Here is a 22,341-nt window from a genome sequence, read left to right as displayed (position 1 = left end):
TCATTGGGTACACCTTGGTGGGGAAGAGATTTTGGCCCATATTGACATGTTAGCATCAAAGAATAGCTTCATATTTGTTGAGAGCAGATCCAAGATGTGAATGTTTCATTGCGCCACATCTCAAATGTTCAAATGTGCTCTATTGGAGTGAGATCTGGTGACTCTGGAAGTCATTTGAGTACAGTAAGCACATTCTCCTGTTCAGGAAAGCAGTTTGAGATGATTTGAGCTTTGTGACATGGCAAGTTATCAGCAACAATATTCAGACTATAAGATTTTAAATGATGCTTAGTTGATATTAAGGGGAACAAAATATCCCCCACATAACTGAACCACCACTAGAAATCTGACTTACTACTAACAAGAAGGCAGGATGGTTGAATGCTTCTGTGTTGGTTGTGCCAAATTCTCACCCAAGCGCTCAAAAAAGTGAACGTTTTTCTAGTTTCCTGGTTTTAGCTGACAGGAGTGGCACCTGGTGTGGTCCTCTGTTACTGTAGCTCATCTGCTTCAAGGTACAACAAGTGTGCATTCAGATATGCTCTTCTTCATAGCTTTGTTGTGTTGAGTTACTGTTGCCTTCCTATCACTTCAAAGCAGTCTGGCCATTCGCCTCTCACCTCTGGCACGAAGGAGGCATTTTCAGCCAGAAGTTATAGTTTCTGTTTCCTCTTCTCAAATTTCCTACATTTTACTGTGAGCTCATTGAATTAGAACATGCACAACTGCCACACATTACTATTAATGTTTCTGCATGAATATGTACTTTAATGCTTTCCTGTTACTGCCATTAAAACACGAGAGTCTAAAAATAAGTTGATCTGCATCTTTGCTTCATGTGCATCTTTGCTGATTTGATGAAAGCCCAATTACGATTGGGCTAATTGGAATTTCATCAAGTCAGCAAAGAGGCACAGAAAAGAAGATCAGACACCAGCTAGGGAGGAATAGAAAAACAAGCGCAACAACATTGTCATCCTCTATGTAGCCGGTGTATCAGAAAAACTCAGGCGAGTCTTCTCCAAGCACGACATCCCGGTGCATTTCAGACCCAGCAACACACTCACACAAAAACTGGTTCATCCCAAAGACAAAACTCCAAAACACAAACTTAACAATGTGGTGTATGCTGTACAGTGTAGCGAGGAATGCCCAGACCTCTACATTGGAGAGACCAAACAGCCACTTCATAAACGCATGGCACAACATAGAAGAGCCACCTCCACAGGACAAGACTCGGCAGTCCATCTGCATCTAAAGGACAAAGGTCACTCTTTCGAGGATGCCAGTGTTCATATTTTGGACAGAGAAGACAGATGGTTTGAAAGAGGAGTGAAAGAAGCCATTTATGTCCACTGTGAGCGACCATCTTTGAAAAGAGGCGGTGGTTTACGACACCAACTGTCTGCCATCTATAATCCAGTTTTGAGATCCCTTCCCAGACGCCTTAACGCCCACTCACATCCTGGGCCATCTGACCTCAGGAAATCACATGATAGGGTGGGTCCAGGTTTCACAATGAGCTCACCCAAAACCTTGGCTGATTGTAACCTACACCAGTTTTCGCACCTTGGCTCATGTGATTAGGTAGAGGATCATCAGGGGGTCCTTTGTCCCTCTTCAGATGAAGCTTGTTCAGAGGGGACGCTCCCACTCTGAACAAGCTTCATCTGAACAAGCTTCTCAGATGAGAGGTGAAATGTCTTCGAGCAATTTAAAGAAGTCCAGACGCTTTTCTTTCCAAGCTCCTTAGACCAGTCAGCTTTACAGTCACAAAGAGCACCTTATAGGACAGTCTGCCTACAAAGAAAAATCAACTGGAGCTCACAGTAGAAAAATTTGGAAGTTTATTGGAGGCAAGTAATTTTCCCCTCTGCGGTGATCTTAGGCCAAATCCCACTTTAACTGCTGACTGTATGTAAAATACCATGAACAGTATTAAACAGGGTTGGAGATGTGTCCATTTCTGGGATATTTTAGCTTGTCGTCTGGTGCAGACTGACTGACCTCTGTTTGAGGCAGTGACGCTCCTGTGACATCACTCCTCCTCCACAGGTACGAGTGCATGCTGTCCACTTGGCCCATTCCCCCCACCAGTACGTGGTCACCTCGAGCTGCTCCTCCAGACTGTTGGAGGCCACTCCGTCCTCCTACACACACACACGCACACACACACACACAAACTTTACTACTTAACACTGCTTAACCAGCCAATGTAGTAGTGCCTTTGTTTCGTGTTAATACTCTTAAAGATGCCATATGGTTTTTATTTTAAAAACTGTTTTATAAAGCAGCTGGCCGAGGTCTTCCTCAGTGCCATTTGGGTTCCTCTCCAGTGAACCAAAGATGGATTGTAGCCTTGATGAACTTGGCCTAGCAGGAGAATAACCTCATCTCCCATTTACTACTATATACTCATATCTTCTCTAACTGTAAACTTTCGAATTTGTAAATATTTGATCAAACTTTCTTTGCAGCACAGGAAGTCACATTATCAAATTTATTTAAAACATGCAAATTTCAATCCATAAAAGGGGGCATTTCATTTGTTGCATTTAGCTCAGAATTGCAAATTCCTGATTGTACTCTAAAACTGACATGATCAAGTAAACTTCACTGTAGGCTAATGGGCTAATAATTTGCTAAACCTTTTGATATTCTGGGCATCTGCCACTAGTGCTAGCACTCGCTGTGGAATATTGACACAAGCAAAAGTGGCAGAAAAAGCAGAAGCAGCATTAGCAGCTGTCATAGCATTAATGCTAGTGGTATAAAAACAGAGTTAGCACAACAGCGTGCGTCACAGTCGAGCAGAATCACGCTAAATGATCGTCAGAGTGTTTTGTGCTGAGGCTTTGGCTCGTGAAGACATTCAGCATTTCACACATTCCTGATGTGCACCAGCAGCATTAACTGAGGCCGGTGGCTGTGTCGCCTTTTATTCAGACAGATTTATCAGAGTGACCGCTGGAATGTGCACTGAGCACCTTGAAAAGGTGTGAGATGGAGCAGCTGTGGGAGAGAGAGAGAGAGAGAGAGAGAGAGAGTGAGAGACACTGGAAATACCAGACACTCAGCATATGTGAGAGAATGGGAGATGGGCAAGAGTTAGAGTAGAGGGAGCTGAGAGGAGTCATTGATCGGTGGGCTGACAGATCAGTTTTACGGCCGTTCACCAAACTGCTTAAATTACTGAGCATTTGGTATTTTAGACTTTTATGTCTTTTAGTTTCAGCTCAGTTGGTTTAAATTGATTTGTTTTGCTTTGTTGGTGCATTCTGTCACTCTTTAATTTTCGCTCTCAGAGAAAGAAGTGATATTTCTCAGTCTGGCCATCCTATTAAGATCAATTTAGTTTGAACATGGCATTTTACAGTACGCTACCTCTGACACCAGGCTTGTTTAATGTGACTACTCATGACTGATAGCAATGGTTCATGTACAGTGGATATATAGCATGTATATGGTGCACATGAGCCTACATTAACTTAACTGGTCATAAAGACTGTTTTCAGTGGCTTTCAGTTTAAACACGATGTCATGGTTTTACTTTTAGTGCCTTTATTTCTGGGGAGGAATATTGTTTATCAGAAATCCGATCATTCAAATTGTCAGTTCATAATTTTTTTTTAAACCCCAATATCATATTTTAAAGGCTAATTCTATGTACTTACTAATGTAGTTTCTTTAGGAGTTGCAAAAAGCTCATACTATAATGAAAAGCGTAAGCTTTGTTCTGTAATGAATTATGTCAAATATGAAGTACACGCCATAGGTGGACCTGGCCACTGTGGTCATTTTGAAGCCTCTTTCCCTCTTTCAACATAGTTGCTATGTTGTTTCTTGGAGCCCAAAGTTACCATATTTGGACAGAGGCTGGAGTTGTCAGTTCACCCCAGAAAGCTTGATTAACAAGCTATATTCAAAATTAGGAGAAACTTACTGGACAGTCTGCACCACATAGCATGTCCTGTTTAGTGACTCTTATTAGAGGAGGTTAGGCTACAGCTGCCTGTCTCAATCAAAGCCGAAATCTCAAGATTTAGATTTTTTTCAAATTCACCCCTGTATAATTTTTATTAAGCTAAAAGTCATCGAGATCAAAGCTGTTCTTTGTACCTGACTCGAAACATGCATTTCAGTGCTGCAAAGTTTTTCGTTTTAACGTAGACATCTACAGTGACTGACTTGTATTTGAGCCACCCTCAAGTGGCCACTGTGGGTAATGCAGTTTTTGACACTTCTACGTCAGCTTAATTTCTGCCCACGAGGTTTCTACTTTGTATAAACACAAATTCGCCAACTAAAAGTTCTATTTTCTCATCTCCCTTAGAGATATCATATGATCATCCATTATTCATCCTCAAACTGATTTTGCTTCCTATGTGTCAGGCTTATTGTTCAGCACATGTTGAAGGTTCTAAAGCACCAGATACAACACATAAAATAATTTTTACCTGTTTTAACAGGTTTTAGTTACCACATCAAGACATGAGCATTCAGTACAGTGATGTTTATTCCCATTGAAGTATAAGTAATGTTTCTGAAGACTGAACATTTACTAGTTGTAGTTCTACAGCTTTGGATTACTGACAATCTTGCCTTCATATGCAGTGTTACAGTGCTCACTCAGTCACTGCAGCAGAGGCAGACAGTATAAACATAGTCCTCTTTGGTCTAGGACTACGCCTCATCCATCTCCGAGAGTCCTAAAGTTCTTGCTAGACAAAATGTGCTTCAGTTTGTCGGAGTGTATGTTTCCCTGTAACAGAGGAAGAGTGTTTTCCTGTTTGCTGTGTACCTGCAGCCCCCTGGTGGACAGGTTTCCCAAACACATCGTCAGCGTCAGGAAGCCCAGCAGAACCACGCCTGTCTCCCCACACTGTTCCCATGACCACACCCTCATCCTGATGAATGAGAGAGAGGAAAGGATAAAAGAAATAAAAATAAGTTTTAAATGTCAACAAAAATATCTTGAGGTTTATGAGACAGCAGCCCTGATGCTGTGATTAATGAAGGGTATTTGGGTAAAAACCTGTCTCTGAATGGAAGCAGCCAGAGATGTGTGTTTAACAAAGGTGGAAGAGTTTGAAGGGAAATCTGATGACCGCTAATGACTTCTTGTGGCCAACCACTTAGGCGAGCTTTGGATGCTGAGACATGTGGGTGTTTTTTCACTCTAAATTGAGGCTTCTCAGCTTCCAGACTCTCAGAAGGGTTTGAAGTGGGACACATTTGTGGTCATAATATTTCCTTTCTGACTCTGCAGTGAAAGCCCTCACCTCTCACATCTGTAGTTGTTTAGCTGAACATAAGTGCTGCTGCTGTCTTTTACCTTTGCAGAGAGTGGAGGGTGTTTTACAAGAAATCACATAATTGCTGATTTCTGAGATATCTGTCCAAGATTCAAGAGAGCACTGGAGCAATTACGGGAGTGGTGTCAAACAGCAGATACACAATAGACACGCAACAATGTGCAGAAGAGCACCATTGGCACTGAAATATTCTGTCAATCCTATTTTAAAAAGTGAAGATCTTGCAAAGATTTCATTGTGGCAGTCCTATTTGATGATTAGAAATATTTATGCCAATTCAAGAAATACGGTTACATAATGAAGCAGCTACGGAGGTAAAAGGTCCTGGAGTTGATTTAAAATGTTGCATTTGCAAAGGTGATCTCAGTGCAAATAAAATCTTTTCCTTTAGTAGCACAAAAAAGCAAAAGCAAAACATTAATAAGAAACAAATTCATCGGAGAGTTACATTGAGCGAGGTCAAATCAGTAATTCTAGAATGACCTCTGTAATACAAAACTGCCTGGATGCAAACATAGATCAGCAGTGAAGGATGATCACGGGATTGTTTCCACTGTAGAGAAAAATTACCGTTGCGATATCCAGCCAAGAGATTAACACACTTCAAGAGGAACACATATTCGTATTTTAGTGTAACATAAAAACAAGACGTCACGCAAAAGACAAAGGGGGATCATCAAAAGCCACAAATCATTCATCGGCCTCAAGACCTGAAAGAGTTAGATTTGATTTTTTTAACATAAAACAGCTACAAAAAAATCCCATCAGTTTTTTTAATTACTTCATGATTATTTAGTTTCAATTAGAGCATTACGCAAGATGATTCTTACCACTGGAGAGGACAGGATTAACCTGTGCTGTCATCTTTCTCAAGATGTTTCAGGCTGTTTTCATAACTTTCTATAATTTCTATAGGACTCATTTTTTAATAAACTGAACAGAGTTAAAGGTTAACTGCCATTATTTTCTTAATTGCATTAAAGTATCTAAAAGATCATCTGATTCAGGTGAAGTCTGCTTTGAATAATCCAGTACATTATGCACAGTCAGGTTTCCGAGCACATCAGACAAATGCAGACAAAACAATGGCAAGCAAAGAGCATTTTCTCAGATAATGCACGCTGGTTTTGGTGTACCAGCTGTAGGTATCCAAATGTGTTGGCAGTCTGTGGAGACTAGCGTTGGCAGGTGGAGAGTGGCACAGACAGGCTGTTGAGGGCCACAGGTGTTGGAGACGGGAGTTGGACAGCACAGAGGCCAACGTAAAACTTAAACAAGTCTCGATGTGCTGGAAGGATGAAGGTAAGTTTCCTAGGACTTTACACAGGTAGGTCTTTGTTCAGCTGTTCAGACTATAAGGAAATGTAGATGTCTGTATGTAGAGGCTAACATAAACATGTACAGACATACAGGAAAAGGAGGGTACTCAAAGGACTCTGCAGTTGTATATATGAGTTTGAGGAGTGTAAGAGTCAATACTTAATTGTTGAAAGGGACACAGAAGAGGTAAATGCTCCCGTTTCAATGCACAGAAATTAATTCCTGCAACATATCCCAGTTTTCTTTTGTTCATTCGAACATTGCAGCCACATACCTTTAACTTAGCACTGTTTGCCGATTACTTTTATCATACCAAACTGTAGTGCTGATTCAAGAGCAGATACATTTTATTTGTAGACTATCATCCATTAGCTACATTTTTCACAAGAAAAGATACAGGAGAATTTGGAGGAAGGATAGTTACATTAGTGAGTAAGCTGCAGAAAGGTGCAATGAAGAAAGGGGTTCAGCAAGCTGCCCATACCTGAGGCCTTGGAAACTGCAAAGCAGCTGGACAGCACCAGGCCCCGACATGATTCACGCCCACTGGCTGAAGAAGCTGACTGTACTCCATAAGCGTCTGGCCACATAAATAAACCAGTTACTAATCAACGAGAGACACTTGGAATGGCTAACAGAAGGCCGGACAGTCCAGATCACCAAGGATCCCCAGAAGGGACCAGTTCCATCCATCTATCAGCCAAAACACCAGCTACTGGTAGACAGAACAGTCGCTCAAGATTGCAAGACTAGGCTCACTAGGCACACCACCTAGTGAGCCCACACATTGACCCTGGAATGCCTAGAGCTATACAAGATCAACATTACCCTAAGAGCCTTCATCAGGAATTCAATGGGGATGTTGCGTACAACACTAGACAACTTCAAATCTATAGCACAAGTCACCATGTAGTGTGGGATCTACCAAGGAAATGCTCTGTCCCCACTGCTCTTCTCCAAAACTCTGAACCCCCTCAGTGAGATCATTAACAAGACTGGCTACAGATACAGACTATGGAATAGAGCAATCATCAGCTACCTCCTCTACATGGATGACATCAAGCTGCATGCCAAGAGTGAATGAGACATCGATTTACTCATCAACATCACTTGGACATAAAGCAATGACATCGGAATTTCATTCGGATTGGAGAAGTGTAGCTGGATGATAACAAAGAGAGGGAAGGTAATCAGAACTCAGGAGATTGAACTACCAGAAGGGAAAATTGCAGATATCAAGGACTGCTACAAGTAGCTGGGAACAGCATCAGCAGGTCCATGCATGGCATGTACCACTGCCAGATACAAGAAGTGGCTGACATTGAGAAATCCTACCAGTTCCTGGACAAATGCAAGGCATAAAACTCCATAACCAAGTGGCTGGCATAGTATACAGGAACATGTGTGCCGTGTGTGGCCTGTAAGTCTCCATGTCAAAATGGGACACATTCCTTAGGGTGGTTAAGAATGACTGAACTAAGATCCTGTTGGACTTCCACAGACAGACAACAAACTGTTGGCTAACCGAGCAGTGGTGGACAAGCAGAGGAAAACGGCCACACTGATAGATGTAGCTACACCAGGAGGAGGGTAAAGGTAACAGTGGTCCCAGTTGGGGCCAGCCCAGCCCACAAGTGCCAAACTTAGCAAGTGTCTCCAGCAGATCTGTGGAGCAACATCTGAGATATCTGTCCAAAAGAGCACACACTGAGGAACATGTGATGCGCAGGACCCTCAATCTCCCAGGCCTCTGATAGAGGACTTGAGCTTGAAGGATAAAGACCGTCCATGAGAGGGTGTGTGTAGAGATAAAAACATCAATAACCACAGTCACCATAACATTTGATTTGTTTGTTATGTTGTTTTGACTTGTCAATTGTGACGCAATCACCATGTTGGGTTAGGCTAGCAACATTGTTACCAAGTATAAAACACAAACACCTACCTGCTACGTACCAGAACAATCAAGTACTGCCTGAAATACCTCACCTAAGAGGTGTTCAAGAGACAGACCAAATGAAGTGCCCAAACCACATCCTTCACTTGTAGAGGAGCAGCAGCTCTATTCTGAACTAGTCCTGAATCACTAAATTCCACCCACAGAGTCCACCCACACTACAGAGGAAACTCATTTGTGCCTCTTCTGTGCAAGATCTCCCCTTTTTGGTAAATGACCTCAGCTCCAGTGGGGAAGTGAGGGTAGGAATATATGTCGCAGAGTAAGTCAACAGCTTCACTTTCCGCTCAGGGATCTCCTCACTACCAGACCGGCACAGCATTCGCACCACTTTTGGCTCTATCCATCTGTTAGTCTGTCCTGTTGCACTCTTTCCTCATTTGTAAACAACACCTTCCTCGACTGAACAGAAACGTATTCCCAACCAAGAGTAGGTTGGATCTGAAAACTGCTGTTCACAAACGCTGTCCATCTAATCTGACTGGGCTGGAGCTGTTTTGCAAAGAAGAATGGGCAAGAATTTCAGTCGCTAGATGTGCAAAGCTGGTAGAGACATACCCTAAAAGACTGGCAGCTGTAATTGCAGCCACAGGTGGTTCTACAAAGTATTGACTCAGGGGGCTGAATAATTACGCACACCCCACTTTTCAGTTATTTATTTGTAAAAAATGTTTGGAATCATGTATGATTTTCGTTCCACTTCTCACGTGTACACCACTTTGTGTTGGTCTTTCACATGGAATTCCAATAAAATTGATTCATGTTTGTGGCTGTGATGTGACAAAATGTGGGAAAGTTCAAGGGGGCCGAATACTTTTGCAAGACACTGTAGTTCTCATTCATATTCAGCTGCAAAAAAGTGAGGTGGAGATTGCTGGTCATTGAAGGCAAAAGGACGAGACCACCATCATACTGACTAGCCATTGGAAATTTATATCCAGTCCAGAATTGGCGTAACTATTACAACTGATTTAGTTAAAACCACACTTTCTTAAGCCTAGGCTGTGTTTCCAGCTGAAAAATACAAATGTATAAAATATAAATGTTTGATGGGTTCTAGTGCTTCTCTCCACAAAAAATATGTTTTTTAAGCAAACAATTGTATGTACGAGTCTGCAAGCGATACAATGTTCAAATTCCTGCTGAAATTAAATGTTTTCTCTCCCTTAGTTTAAAATCCTAAAATTATATTTAACAAATGATGCAAATATATGTTAATTTATTTTGAATTTTGTAATCCTGAAAATCTTGTTTCTTTTGAGGCTAAATTTCAGGGAACCAATGTGAATCCACAGTAGCAGACGGAGTTAAATGAGCTCCGGAGACGCATATGCAGACGTATACGTTCATATACACATTGAGCTTCTAGGAAAGATCTCATAGTACATCCTGTCTCCTCAGGTCCAGTTAGGCAGCCTTGTTAAAATAAGCAAGCAGCTCGTCTCGCCCCTGTTTGCAGTCTGGCTTTCTCTGGCACTAAATATTGGTGACAGGTGTCTTAAAGCAGGCACAGCAGCACCTGGACTTCATTATCCAACCAGACGCAGCTGGAGCCCGGCCAGCTGCCAAACACACATACAGTCAGACACAGCCACACATGTGCATACACTCAGCCAGTTCGTGACTCTGTACACACACACTTAGACACATGCACACTGAGTATTGTGCACGTACAGGTATGCAGACATCATGGCATAAATGTACGCGCTCAAACACACACAGTCAATCACTTTCTCCAAATCTCCTTCTTTGCTGCTTACGCATATTTGCACAATGATATTAACCTACACCCAAGTGTATTTTAATTTTAACCCTAATTGCTCTTTTGAGAAAGTGAACTCGCCAACATGTCAAAAGTTGGTGCTACTTTGGATGGTCTGCTATTGTAATTATCATGGTGTGAGCTATTAGCCATATCTGACACTTGTTGAGGAAATAATTTCAACTCCTTTTCCGAAGTTTCCAAGTGTGGCCCACAGTTTTCGATGAGCCACATCTGGGCTTAACAGACAGTGTTGAATTAGGAAGAGTTTGGCAGATTTAACTTAGCCACAGGTACGTGTTATATCACCGCAGGCCCCACCTAATGACGTCTGGGCCACAACATTTGCCAGTCTAATAATTGAGCTCTCAGTGTCAAAAGTAGCCTAGACTAGGCCCAGATGTTTCTATTAGCTGAGGTTGATCTGGAAGACTACGCCAGCACGGACAGAGTGTGACGTTTACACAGGAGGGAGGACAGCCTTAAGGTCTCCAGGCATTGCACAACTGACAAAGAGGCTGTTCATTCCCCAAATCATTTCGATTAAATAACAATAAGGCATTGATGTTTTTACTTATTGATCTGTCTGCTCCTCCTCACACCTGCCCAGCCGTCTAAAACACCATGTATTGGTAGTCGATGCTCCGCGACTCAAAAACGCTTAAAAAATATTATCACTCACTGTTAGAAGATTTAATGTTTCTGTAATTCTTCGTGATACAGTCGTGTGCAAAAGTTACAAATGTATTCACGAAGGTTTCATTAGCGACAGTATCCTCTTTTTTGTATCTTTCTTGGTCCTTACTACAAGTATATTACGTGCAGAAATGTTACCCTAAAATCCAGTTTAAATACACTGTAAACTGCATCATAAGTCATAGGCACTATTATAACTAAACACATCTGGTCCTGGTAGAAGGAATACCTTCTACCTGGAGTGAAATAAACACACACACACACACACACACACACACACACAATCCAGACACAGTCTTCCTCTTTCCTTCTTTCCTCCGCTGTCGTTTCCCAGGCGGCCAGGCATAAGACAAAAGTAAACAGTCCCTCATCCTCTCTGACTCTCCCTCCCTCACCCCTGAGCCGTCCCCACCCTGAAGGCCCCCTGGGGCCCCTCGCCTTGCCGTTTTGTTTATGTAGCACTGGCAGCCTCAGCAGATAGACAGACAGCAGTAGTCTGTCTGTCCCCTGAGAGGTTGGACTGAATAAGACCGGTCTGACATATCAAACAATATATCAGACCAATACTTGATTTTTATTATCTAATATTGGATGCTTTCCAGTCTCTGGTGGCCACATGTAATGGAGATGGATACAGTTATGCAGTTGGACAGAAAATAACCGAATAATTTACTACGTATTGTTTACATTGTGTTTGAAAGCTATTCTTCTGTTAACCCTTTAAGACCTACCATAGAACCAAGTCCGCCAGAGCTTATATTATATTTTTACATGTTGTAGTGCCATTTTTGGGAGCATTTCAAGTTGCTATACATCAATACAACCATTATAGCCCAAATTTTAATAATATGTATGCATTAAGTGCATAGTAATTACATAAATTGCAAGAAAGTGCAATAAACTACAAAAGAATTGAAAATCGTTTGTGTTTTTAACATATATTTCTAGTTAGAGAAATGTAAGAGGCTTATCCCTCAAAACTGTGAATACAAAAAAGTTGCACAAAATAGTTTCCCACCACAGGAAATGTATTTTGAGTGTCTTCATAGTTTTCTTTTTGAAATACACCAATTTTTATACACTGCAGGAAAAACGAAAATAAATATTATAGTGCAAATTTGCAAAAAAGCAGAATATGCATCAAAATAAACTATTTCCAGCAGTGCAATTTTAGTTCTAAGCATCCCAGAAACGACACAGAAAGTCAGAAAGTCAAACATAACTTAGGCTCATGAGGCCCTGATGGTAAAAAACTACATTTTCGCGAAAATGACGTCACTTCCGGTTTCAGGCAGGTAATGGCGGACACGCGATAATTCACGCTGACGTCTATTCTAACGTAGGAAGTGTTACAAACAGCTGATGGCATAAGATGTAAGTACAACTCCTCCGGTTTCATATGCAAAAAAAATTATTGCGCTAGCTTACGTGGTTGCAGTTCTAAGGGATTTAAAAGTAGTTGCGCAAAACGGACCGTGCCCGCTCCGACTGGTTTTAAAGGGTTAATACCAATGAGATATATGTTACACACTGGCTTTAGGAGGACTCTGTCTATGATCTTCCATAAATGATAACGCTGTCTTCTGAAATACCGAATGAGCCTGTCAAACTCGCCCAACAATCTCCCTCTCTACTTTTAGGATTAGATTTCAAACTTTCTTTTTTGATAATGCTTATAGTTAGGATCAGATGACCTTGAAGTATCCTTTAGGTATTCTACTACAGTGCTGTGCAAATGCCTTAAGTCACCCCTCTTTTCTTTATATTTCGGTTCTTGAGCAATGGTTCTCCAGGCTTTCTGAAGGTTTTACAAAGTTGTTTTTGGACATTGTTTGCACTCTTTGTCAGCCCAGTTCTTGTTTCTGAACATCAGAGTAGACTCTTAACACTGACCCGTGAAGACACCTAACTCAAGGGATGAACCAGTGTCGAGTTCAAACTTGGCATAGTGTGTCCTTAAAAAATGTGAGGAAACTGGATCAGTGGAGGCAGGCCTAAAAAAGCAAAAGCTAGCTTTAGCAGGTAAACAGTATCTGAAAGTCACGTCCTTAATAAATAGGACAAAAATCCTGCAATCCAGTCATCAGTATGCATGAAAAGTGAAGGTCCCTGTCATCTGTAAAACACAGTGCAGGCTCTGCTATGGATGGGTGGTGAAAACGTGTCGCCCAACTGAAAATACTAAGTCCAGATGAACAGAATCTACTTTTTAGATATTTCCTTACCTGGACGATTGAGCATACATCAAAAAGGCTCTGTCATAGTTTGAGGTTACCTTTAGTTTTGGGGATTTTGTCAAAATTGATGGAATTATGAACAGAGAAAAGTACCATCAGATTTTGGTCCACCATGCAATATCATCCAGCTCCATTTTTCAGCATGATCCCAAACACGCTACCAATCCTGCAAAGTCATACTGAGACAGAAAAAAACCCCGAAGTGGAATCCTAGCAGTCATGGTTTGGCCTCTCCAGAGCCCAGATCCCAACATTATTGAAGCCGTGTGAGATCATCTTAACAGAGAATGGAACAGAAGGAAACAAACATCCAAAGACGAGTTTTGAATGTCCTTCAAGAATCCTGGAGAAGTATTCCTGAAGACTGCTTAACGAGCCTAATAGAGTTCAGGCTGTGTTGAAGAATAAAGGTGGTCATACTGAATATTGGCAGGCAAGCTCATTGTAATTGACTCTGTTTTGCATCTACACATACCGTATCAAAATTAGTTTTTGCATAGTACTTATATAGGCTCAGCCTACTGGTGGACTTCCCATGATGCAATGAGCACTTTTTCTCCCCTTGTATCATTCCTGATCTATTTCTTTGCCATTATTGCCTGTCGTCAGTTCGTATTGGACTGTGTGATTGTTGGAGCTCGCTCCAATATCTGTGGGTACTATATAAAAAGATTTTTTTTCGGTAGCAAATTGGAGCCTGGTATTTCTGATACTCTTTCATCTGCTCTAGGAAGCAGATGAAGGAGTATCAGAAATACTGATATCATGTTCCCATTGTCTGAAGTCATCAGTGCTGTGGGCTGCAGTGGAACTTGTCTTGGTAATTTAAAATTCATTCTCACACAGCAAACTGCCATGAAAGGTGCCAGTCTGGCCATCAGGAGACATTCAGATTTCAGTGTCTTGAAGCACCAAATGTGCGATTAACAGTTCATTTTCTCTGCTGAGTCTGGAAAGTTTTGCAAATATTGTGTTTTTTTCACAAGAAAGCAAACACAACTTATGACAATTGTGGCGCACTTTACAGCTAACTCATAAGAGTTAACAGGATAATGCTTCTCCAATATTTGAACCCAGAAAATTAGAGTTAATGGTAAATGCAATTTAGATGTAAACTGCATACTTTTGACATAAAAAGTGCAATGACACATAAGTGAGCAGAAAAATCCCAGTGCGTCATTGCTTCCCAAAATTCGGATAACGTCATGGAGGAGTATGAGGCGGTTGGGGATGTCTGCTTGTCTCCAGGAAGATTCATTCTCCTGCCTTTTACCCCTTGAGCCAAACTCTTTTCCTTTCTCAAGTGTGCATGCAAAGCTGAAACAGGATCCAGGCCCTTCCCTTGTATACAGAAAGGAAAAAAGCCACCAAGAGAGCCAACAATGATGGATAAGTGAGCAAAAGAAACAGAAAGGAGGGAAGACGCAAAGGATGAGTAAGAAAGGCAGTCTGAGAAGTTGAAGATGGGTCAGCAGAGTTCAGATGCCCCTGGGACAAACAGAGACTGGGTTAAATTGCTCACACTTGAACCCTGACCTATTTATTGATTCACTTTTCAGAGCTGGCTTACCCAGGAGAAGGACCACGCTCAATTCATCTTTATTAGACTCACTCACAGTGAAAAGAAGCAGGTCTTTTGAATGTGCTCGAACCAATCAGTAATCCACTTTGACCACAAGGCTAAATTGTGGTCAAAGGCTAAATCTTGGACTAAATCTGTGTGGACTGATAATCACATTGGTGAAGAGCAACAGTGCTTTGTTCACGAACTAAAGGTGAATTCTGTTGTTATTGTGAGCAGTTACAATCTGTGAAAAACCAGCATATTACAGTTTTTCTCGATTGCTTAAACACTATAACCAGGCCTCTAAACTAAAATTTCAAAACCGTAACGCTATTGTTCAAAAAGCTCACCCATTTCCCTGAACTATAAACACTACTCCCTGCTTTGACACATGACTCAAATTTGGTGAACTGTTACTGCAAAACTCTACACACAAATCCCTACATTTGACAGTGCTTACACCATGTAGTCATTTAGAAAGCACTAGCATGCAATAATGTTAACTTAAGTCAGCATAGCTTGAGCTCAATTAGCACACAATTAACCAGATGGAAACACTAGGAGTCAAAATTTATCACACACCAATCAGAACCTGCGATGGATAGATAAAAGGGCCAAAGTCAGCTCATTCAGGTTTGAAACAATGGATCCAAAGAGATGCAAAGGAAGAGGACGTGGTGGAGAAAGAGGACGTGGTGAAGGAGGAGGACGTAGTGAAGGAGGAGGACGTGGTGGAGGAGGAGGACGTGGTGAAAGAGGAGGACGTGGTGAAAGAGGAGGACGTGGTGGAAGAGGAGGAGGAGGTGGTCTAGGACAACAGGAAGGTGGTGGAGGAGGAGGGAGAGGTGGAGGAGGAGGAGGACGTGGTGAAGGAGGTGGAGGTGGAGAACGACGGCGACAAGGAAGGGGAAGAGCAAGGGCAAGAAGACAGTCAGTCTCGGATGAAATTCGAGCCACTTTAGTTGACCATGTCCTTGTCCATGGGAGGACTATGAGGGAGGCTGGGCAACAAGTACAACCAAATTTGAGTCGCTTCACTGTTGCCTCCATCATCAGAACCTTCAGGGAGGATAACAGGTAGGTGTACTTGCAGTAAGACTGCTTTGTACAGTAACGTTTAAGTTACTGAACTTATGTGTCTTGAGTTTCAGTATGTTTCCATTATTTGCCTGTAAAATGAATGTGTGACAGTTACAGTAATGAGTGCTTCTATTTTTGTAGGACACAGAGACGACCACCTGGTGGAGGCAGGTTAAGGCTTTTGTCGGAGGAGCAAGAGAGGGAACTTGTAAACATGGTAATTGCAAATAATGTAATCCGCCTGCAAGAGATTCAAAGGAGAGTGATTGAGGATGATCATCTTTTTCGAGGCATAAATGCCATCAGCCTCTCCACAATTGACCGCATCCTCCGAAAGAATCAATTCCGGATGAAACAGGCATACCGAGTCCCTTTCGAACGAAACTCTGACAGAGTGAAAAACCAACGTGTGGAATATGTTCAGGTATGAGTTTTGATACTGTATAAAGTATTGTGTACCATCACAGCATGGCAGTTTATGCTGCCATTTCAGCACTCTTGAACTGTGGTTCAGGGTACCGATAGACTCTACTGTGTTATGTGTTTTGCAGAGAATCTTTGAGATTGAAGGACGGCCTGTTCCCCATGAAATAATCTTTGTGGATGAGGCAGGTTTTAACCTGACCAAAAGAAGGAAAAGGGGGAGGAACATAATTGGCCATCGGGCTATTGTAAATGTCCCTGATCAGCATGGGGGGAATGTCACTATGTGCGCAGCCATCTGCCAACGAGGGGTACTCCACCGCCATGCCGTACTAGGACCCTATAACACTATGCTTCTCCTTGCTTTTCTTGATGGTTTAAGACAACATATGTTCCAGCTGGACTACAGGGAACCAGCACAGCCAGAGCAGCCTCACTACGTTGTTGTGTGGGATAACGTCAGCTTCCATCGTGCTGCTCTGGTTCGTGACTGGTTTACCAATAACCCAAGGTTTTCTAATATCTTTCTGCCTTCATACTCTCCCTTTCTAAACCCAATAGAGGAGTTATTTTTGGCATGGCGGTGGAAAGTGTATGACCGAGAACCTTATGTCCGTGTTCACCTCCTTCAGGCCATGGAAGAGGCCTGCCTAGACATATCAGTAGATGCATGCCAGGGGTGGATCAGGCATGCAAGAGGATTTTACCCTCGCTGCCTGGCTGGGGCCAATGTAGCCTGTGATGTGGATGAGATTCTCTGGCCTGACCCAGACCAAAGACAAGATGCTGAGGTGGGATAATGTTTCTGGTGTGTGTTGTACTGTATAGTACATGAATGACAATGTGCCACTGTACATACATTGGTTGCGTCTTTTGTGTTTATCATGTGACAAGGGTTTTGAAGGGGAGAACCATAAGCAACCTATTTGTTTTGGAACTATTGTTTTGAATTAATTGTACCAGTGTGCAAAACTCTGTTGTAGTGTGTGTGTTTTTGAGGGCTTGTGTTTGATGTCTGAGGGCAAAGTTTGGTTTTTCAGCAGGAGTGAATAGTTTTGGGTGTAGAGCTTCATTTTGACCTGGAAATAGGATGTTTGGGAAATTGAGTGAGATGTTATGGATTTGTGTTTACTGTTGTGAGGATATGAGGCGTAGTTTCAAGAAATGTGTTTTAGCAATCGAGAAAAACTGTAATGTTATTAAGGGAACTCAACAATTGATTGGGTAATGCTAATCAGCAGCTCATTTATGTATTTATATATAAACACATACAGAACTGTGGATAACAGCCAACAAATCAGGCTGTCCGAAGTTGCTCTTCTGCATGTGGTTCACAGCAGGGAGCGGTCCACTTCAGACACATTTGCTCTACTCGCAATACTTGTTTTGGTTTCGGCAAGGGTGGAGCCTGGTACAGCGTGCAGGAAGCATGACACTCCAAACTGTGAATTCACTAGACAATTAACTCTGTTTCTCTATGAGCTCAGTCCAATTTATTGTAACGTGAACTCTTGTACTGTGGAGCTGGCTGGTTACAGACCTCTTTCATCTATTTGAACTGTATTCTGATAATGACCCCACCAGAATATGTCGTTCTTTGTGGTAAATGGCCTGTATTTGTATAGCGCTCTTACTAGTCCCCCCTAGGGACCCCAAAGCACTTTACACACCCAGTCATCCACCCATTTACACACTGGTGGAGGCAAGCTACAGTTGTAGCCACAGCTGCCCTGGGGCAGACTGACAGAAGCGAGGCTGCCATATCGCGCCATCGGCCCTTCTGGCCAACACCAGTAGGCGGTAGGTGAAGTGTCTTGCCCAAGGACACAACGACCGAGACTGTCCGAGCCGGGGCTCGAACCGGCAACCTTCCGATTACAAGGCGAACTCCCAGCTCTTGAGCCACGATCGCCCCATTGTGGACAGTTTCACTTTTATTTTAGACAGAATAGTAGAATAGACAGGAAAAGGGGGAGAGAGGGCAGAACTCAAACCCAGGCCTCCTGCAGTAGCTTTTGGAAATATAAGTCATCCACTCAGTCAGTGAGTTGCCTTTGTTTTTGAATACGCTCAGCAATCAGAGGACCAACAAAGTAATAATTCTTCCCAACAAAAGTCATTTAAATTTTCTAAAAAATTTGGTTTTTGGTTAAATTTGGAAACTTGTGCTAAGATCATCAGCAATGGTGACTTGTATTTTAGAGTTACACAAAGAAAGCATATTTTAAGAAATTACAAAATATCACCCTACTGTGTATTTTTGTTTAAGTACATGGCCAATAGGTTAAAAAAAACTGTAGACATTGTCTAAACCTAACATTTAATAGATCAGTGGCAGTTTGTTAGGTGTTATGAGTTTAAACAATGAACTATTCCAAACCTCTTCATCTGCATTTTTTTAATGGCAAAACCATCAAGTCTGTGCTTTTTAGGCATTTTAAAGGCTGACACAGCAAAAAGCCTTGACATGTGACTTACTTTCTAAAGCGTTACTTTAATAATGACCTAAATGTAACTTTCCTAAACTATTAGGAGGACCTTTTGTGAGGGAAATGCAACAGGCAAGACGTGGGGAGATTTTTTTCTTCCAATTCTCTACAGCAGTTTAGAGCCACAAGAGAGAGAAAAAAACTACACTTTGACAAGTAGCACTGGCACGAATATTAGCCTCTACCTCACCAGTTTACACACACGCACACACATCTCCCAACAGCTGACAAGTTTCCAGACAGACTCGGGCCTCTCCAGGATCTCACACACAAACACACACACACATGCATGCCTGCACAAAAACACACACTCCTCTGAAAGAGAGTCAGCATTATTTTGTGGATTTGTTTTGGTCTGGTGCAAAGCACAAGTCTCATTGGCTCTGGTGTGCCTCATAAACACACACACGCACGCGCGCACACTTAGATGCACACACACATTGTACACAAAGAGCAGAGGCCAGAGGCAAACCAGCACATGCAGACATGCAAACAATCACACACAAAAACACACAGGATGAAAAACACACAACTCAGAAAAACTCTCACACAGTATAAACACACTCACACACACACAATCATGCACACATAGAAGGAGGTTGCAAATATTTACCCACTCACCTCGCCTGCAGCAGTCCAAGGGCGTCTCAGTCTGTGTTGAGGATGCCGATTAATGTGTGTATGTGTGCGTGTGTGCATGTGTGTGTGTATGTGTATAGGTGTGTGTGTGTGTGTATGTGCGTGTGTGTGTGTGTGCGTGTGTGTGTGTGTGCAGGGATGTGTAAGTGTGTGTCAGCCTGCCAGAGACAGTGGTGGTGTGTTGTGGTGTTTTGGTGAGAGCTGCTGTGGAGTGAAGAGTGGGAGAGACAGAGAAAGGGAGGAAGAAAGTGAGGAAGGAAGGGAGGGAGGTAAGGTGTGCTCTCCCTGCATCCCTCTTCCTCCTCCTTCTCCTCCTCCTTAGTTAGCAGGAGCAGCAAGAGTGGTAGCAAAGGGAGAAGGTGGGAGGATCAGTAAAGTTAAAAAAGAAAAAAAAACAGGAGCACCCCTGGTTTGGTGCTCTGGCTTCTTTCTGTTTTCTTCCTGAGTTTATTAGAATCTCAAGTCCAAAAACATACAAACAAAAACTTCATATGTTTATATTCCATCCAAATGTCCCTTAACTTCAGTCTGCCTCCATCTTTCCTTCGGAGACTGCCGTTGGGATCAAGCGTGTCACTCTGAGAGGCAGACAAATGATTGAACAAAGACACAGACAGACAGGAACTGCCCATTTCCCACAGTGCTCTCCTCCCCTGGGTCCTCTGCCCTCCATACTGAGCTGAAACTTCACTTTCCGGAAGTTCTCAATCATTTTCTTGTGTTGCACTGATCTGGATTTTCTATGGAAGCAAAAATAGATGCTGATACACTTTTCTATGAGAACACACAGAGCAAGATGCTTCTGTCCTGCAATTTAAGGACAGCTGTAATCTCCCGAAATACAATCATCCTCAAGGTGGATGCGCTGAATTTATGATAGAGATGTGCCACTTCAAATTCAGTTACACTGAATATTTAGATATACGTGAAAGGAAGGCGCAGACATTTGACAAGGTTTTTTTTTTTTCTTTCTAATGATAAATTCTGGTGACGTCAACCGATGGCAAATGGAAGCACAAAAAAAGGTCAAGTTGCTTGTTTTTGTAGCAACTTTGAAAACCACCTAATTTGCATTGATCCCTCACACGCCACCAAGAGCACAGACCCAACAGGGGCATACCAGCACATCTCTTGCAGACACATTGGGTACTGTGGATCGTGGGGGGGATCTTTCAAGAAACAGGAAAGTTAAGAGTCTGGGTTAACACCTCGAGTTCTTTCTTCAGTTTGTTCCTGAGTAGATTTTGCAGCTTTTTGGGGAAAACTGTTGCTATAACAGGCTGATACAATCAAAGAGTGTAGCTGTCATTTGTAGGTTTGCTTGGAAATTGAAGTAAAAACAAAACCCTGAAAGAATGCTCCATAAATACAATAAAATATAATACAAATCTGCATGAAATGTCTTTGGCTTTGGTGTTTGTCAATTTATTGAAATTTGTAAGCACCCACAGGCTAAAAGGGCAATAATGCAAATGTTTACTGATCATGGGACGTCTATATGACAGCGACTGTGTGTTTGCATTTTTTTAATCGTATTATTGTACTGTTGTGAACTAATAATCCAAACTGAACAGTGAACTGAAAAGAACAAAAGCACTCTACCTGAAACGCACCTGAATTGAAAATAAAACATTTCAAATGAAATAAAAATAAAATTATAGCTGCAAATAAAATTTGGAGCTATAAGAGCGATGGCTTGCAACAAGGTATGTGTCAAGGTGACATCCACAGGACTGTCAGGATCTCACAGAGCATTACATAGTAACAAGGTGATCAATGCTGTGGCCGATCAATGAATATCTGTTGTGTTGAACAAAGTGGACATGGAGCTGTTTTGTGTTTAGTGTGAGGGGTTTGTCCTTTCATGCTGCGCTTTCTTTTTCAGGTGAACTAGTCCTTTAAGTGATCCGAAACACTCTGAGGAAGCCAACAACAGACGGGAGGACAGCGATTCAGACAGAGGAATGAGAGACGCTGTGGGAAGAGTGAATGATGAGGAGGACAAGCAGACATCTGAGGACCACCGTGTCTGCCCACCATGTCGTCTTCCCCTCTTTTCCCCCCATCTGTCTGCCTCACTCCCTCCTGTTCATTACGATTTCTGCTATTCTCACGTATGTTTTTCTCTATCGGCTTCTTATTTCTCACCCCTCCCTCTCCTCCTCTCCGTATGTGTCTCTCTCCTCTTTCAGTTTATTCGCTTCTCTGTTTCTACAGCTGTTTTTGCAGCGCTGCACTTGTTCTCTTTGTTACTGTCTTGTCTCTTTCCCCCCTTGATCTCTCATTTAATTCTGTCCATGTGTAACTTATGTCCTTATTTTAATCCAAATAAAATGTGTCAGTTACTTAATAATGCACTTGGTAATAACTTTAAATATATTTTTTGAATAGGGATACAGATGTTAATTTCCATTAATGATTACTTTTGTGTTGTATTGGCACATTGTGAAACCTAATGTGAGTCATTCAGGTGGGTGACTGTGTGGCGCCTTGGAAGAAATTATGTAAGGTGCATGTTGGGTTATTTGGTGATTTAAGTTGGCCATCAGTTGGAGGTAGGTAAAGTGTTTTAAGTGCATAGTATTAAACACTTTATGAATGTATGGTATGCAATGTATCCTATGTAAATGGCGCCCCATTTAAAGCATAATGCAACATTCTGTACTGTTCTTTTAACAAAGAAGTGAAATCTGGCCACCTGTGCAGCAAGTCCAGCTGTGAAAATTCTTTGGTCCTAAATATTCCATATTTAACTTTTAGTGGTGTTATGATGAAGTGGAAGCAATTAATAATGACAGCAACTAAGCCACAAAGTGGTAGGTGTCGCAAAATCACAGAGCAACCACTCTGGTTTTACGT

The 22,341-nt window shown here is 42.0% G+C and overlaps 1 protein-coding gene across 1 annotated transcript in view; it reads right to left on the bottom strand.

The window, feature by feature from the left end:
- Positions 1 to 19,548, bottom strand: part of ttc16 (tetratricopeptide repeat domain 16) — a 43,283-nt gene extending 23,735 nt beyond the window's left edge. Inside the window, exons 1-3 of the mRNA XM_026188583.1 lie at positions 19,465 to 19,548; positions 4,802 to 4,907; positions 2,008 to 2,150 (exon numbers count right to left, since the gene is read on the bottom strand). Of these exons, the coding sequence (XP_026044368.1) occupies positions 2,008 to 2,150; positions 4,802 to 4,906 (248 nt within the window). The 5' untranslated portion in view covers position 4,907; positions 19,465 to 19,548. The remainder of the gene's footprint in view (positions 1 to 2,007; positions 2,151 to 4,801; positions 4,908 to 19,464) is intronic.
- Positions 19,549 to 22,341: the final 2,793 nt, after the last annotated feature.

This window comes from Astatotilapia calliptera, chromosome 12, assembly GCF_900246225.1.
Source record: "Astatotilapia calliptera chromosome 12, fAstCal1.2, whole genome shotgun sequence".
NCBI classification, from domain to species: Eukaryota; Metazoa; Chordata; class Actinopteri; order Cichliformes; family Cichlidae; genus Astatotilapia; species Astatotilapia calliptera.
Note: the sequence above shows the minus strand (reverse complement) of the source record. Positions and strands in the feature narration are given on the sequence as shown.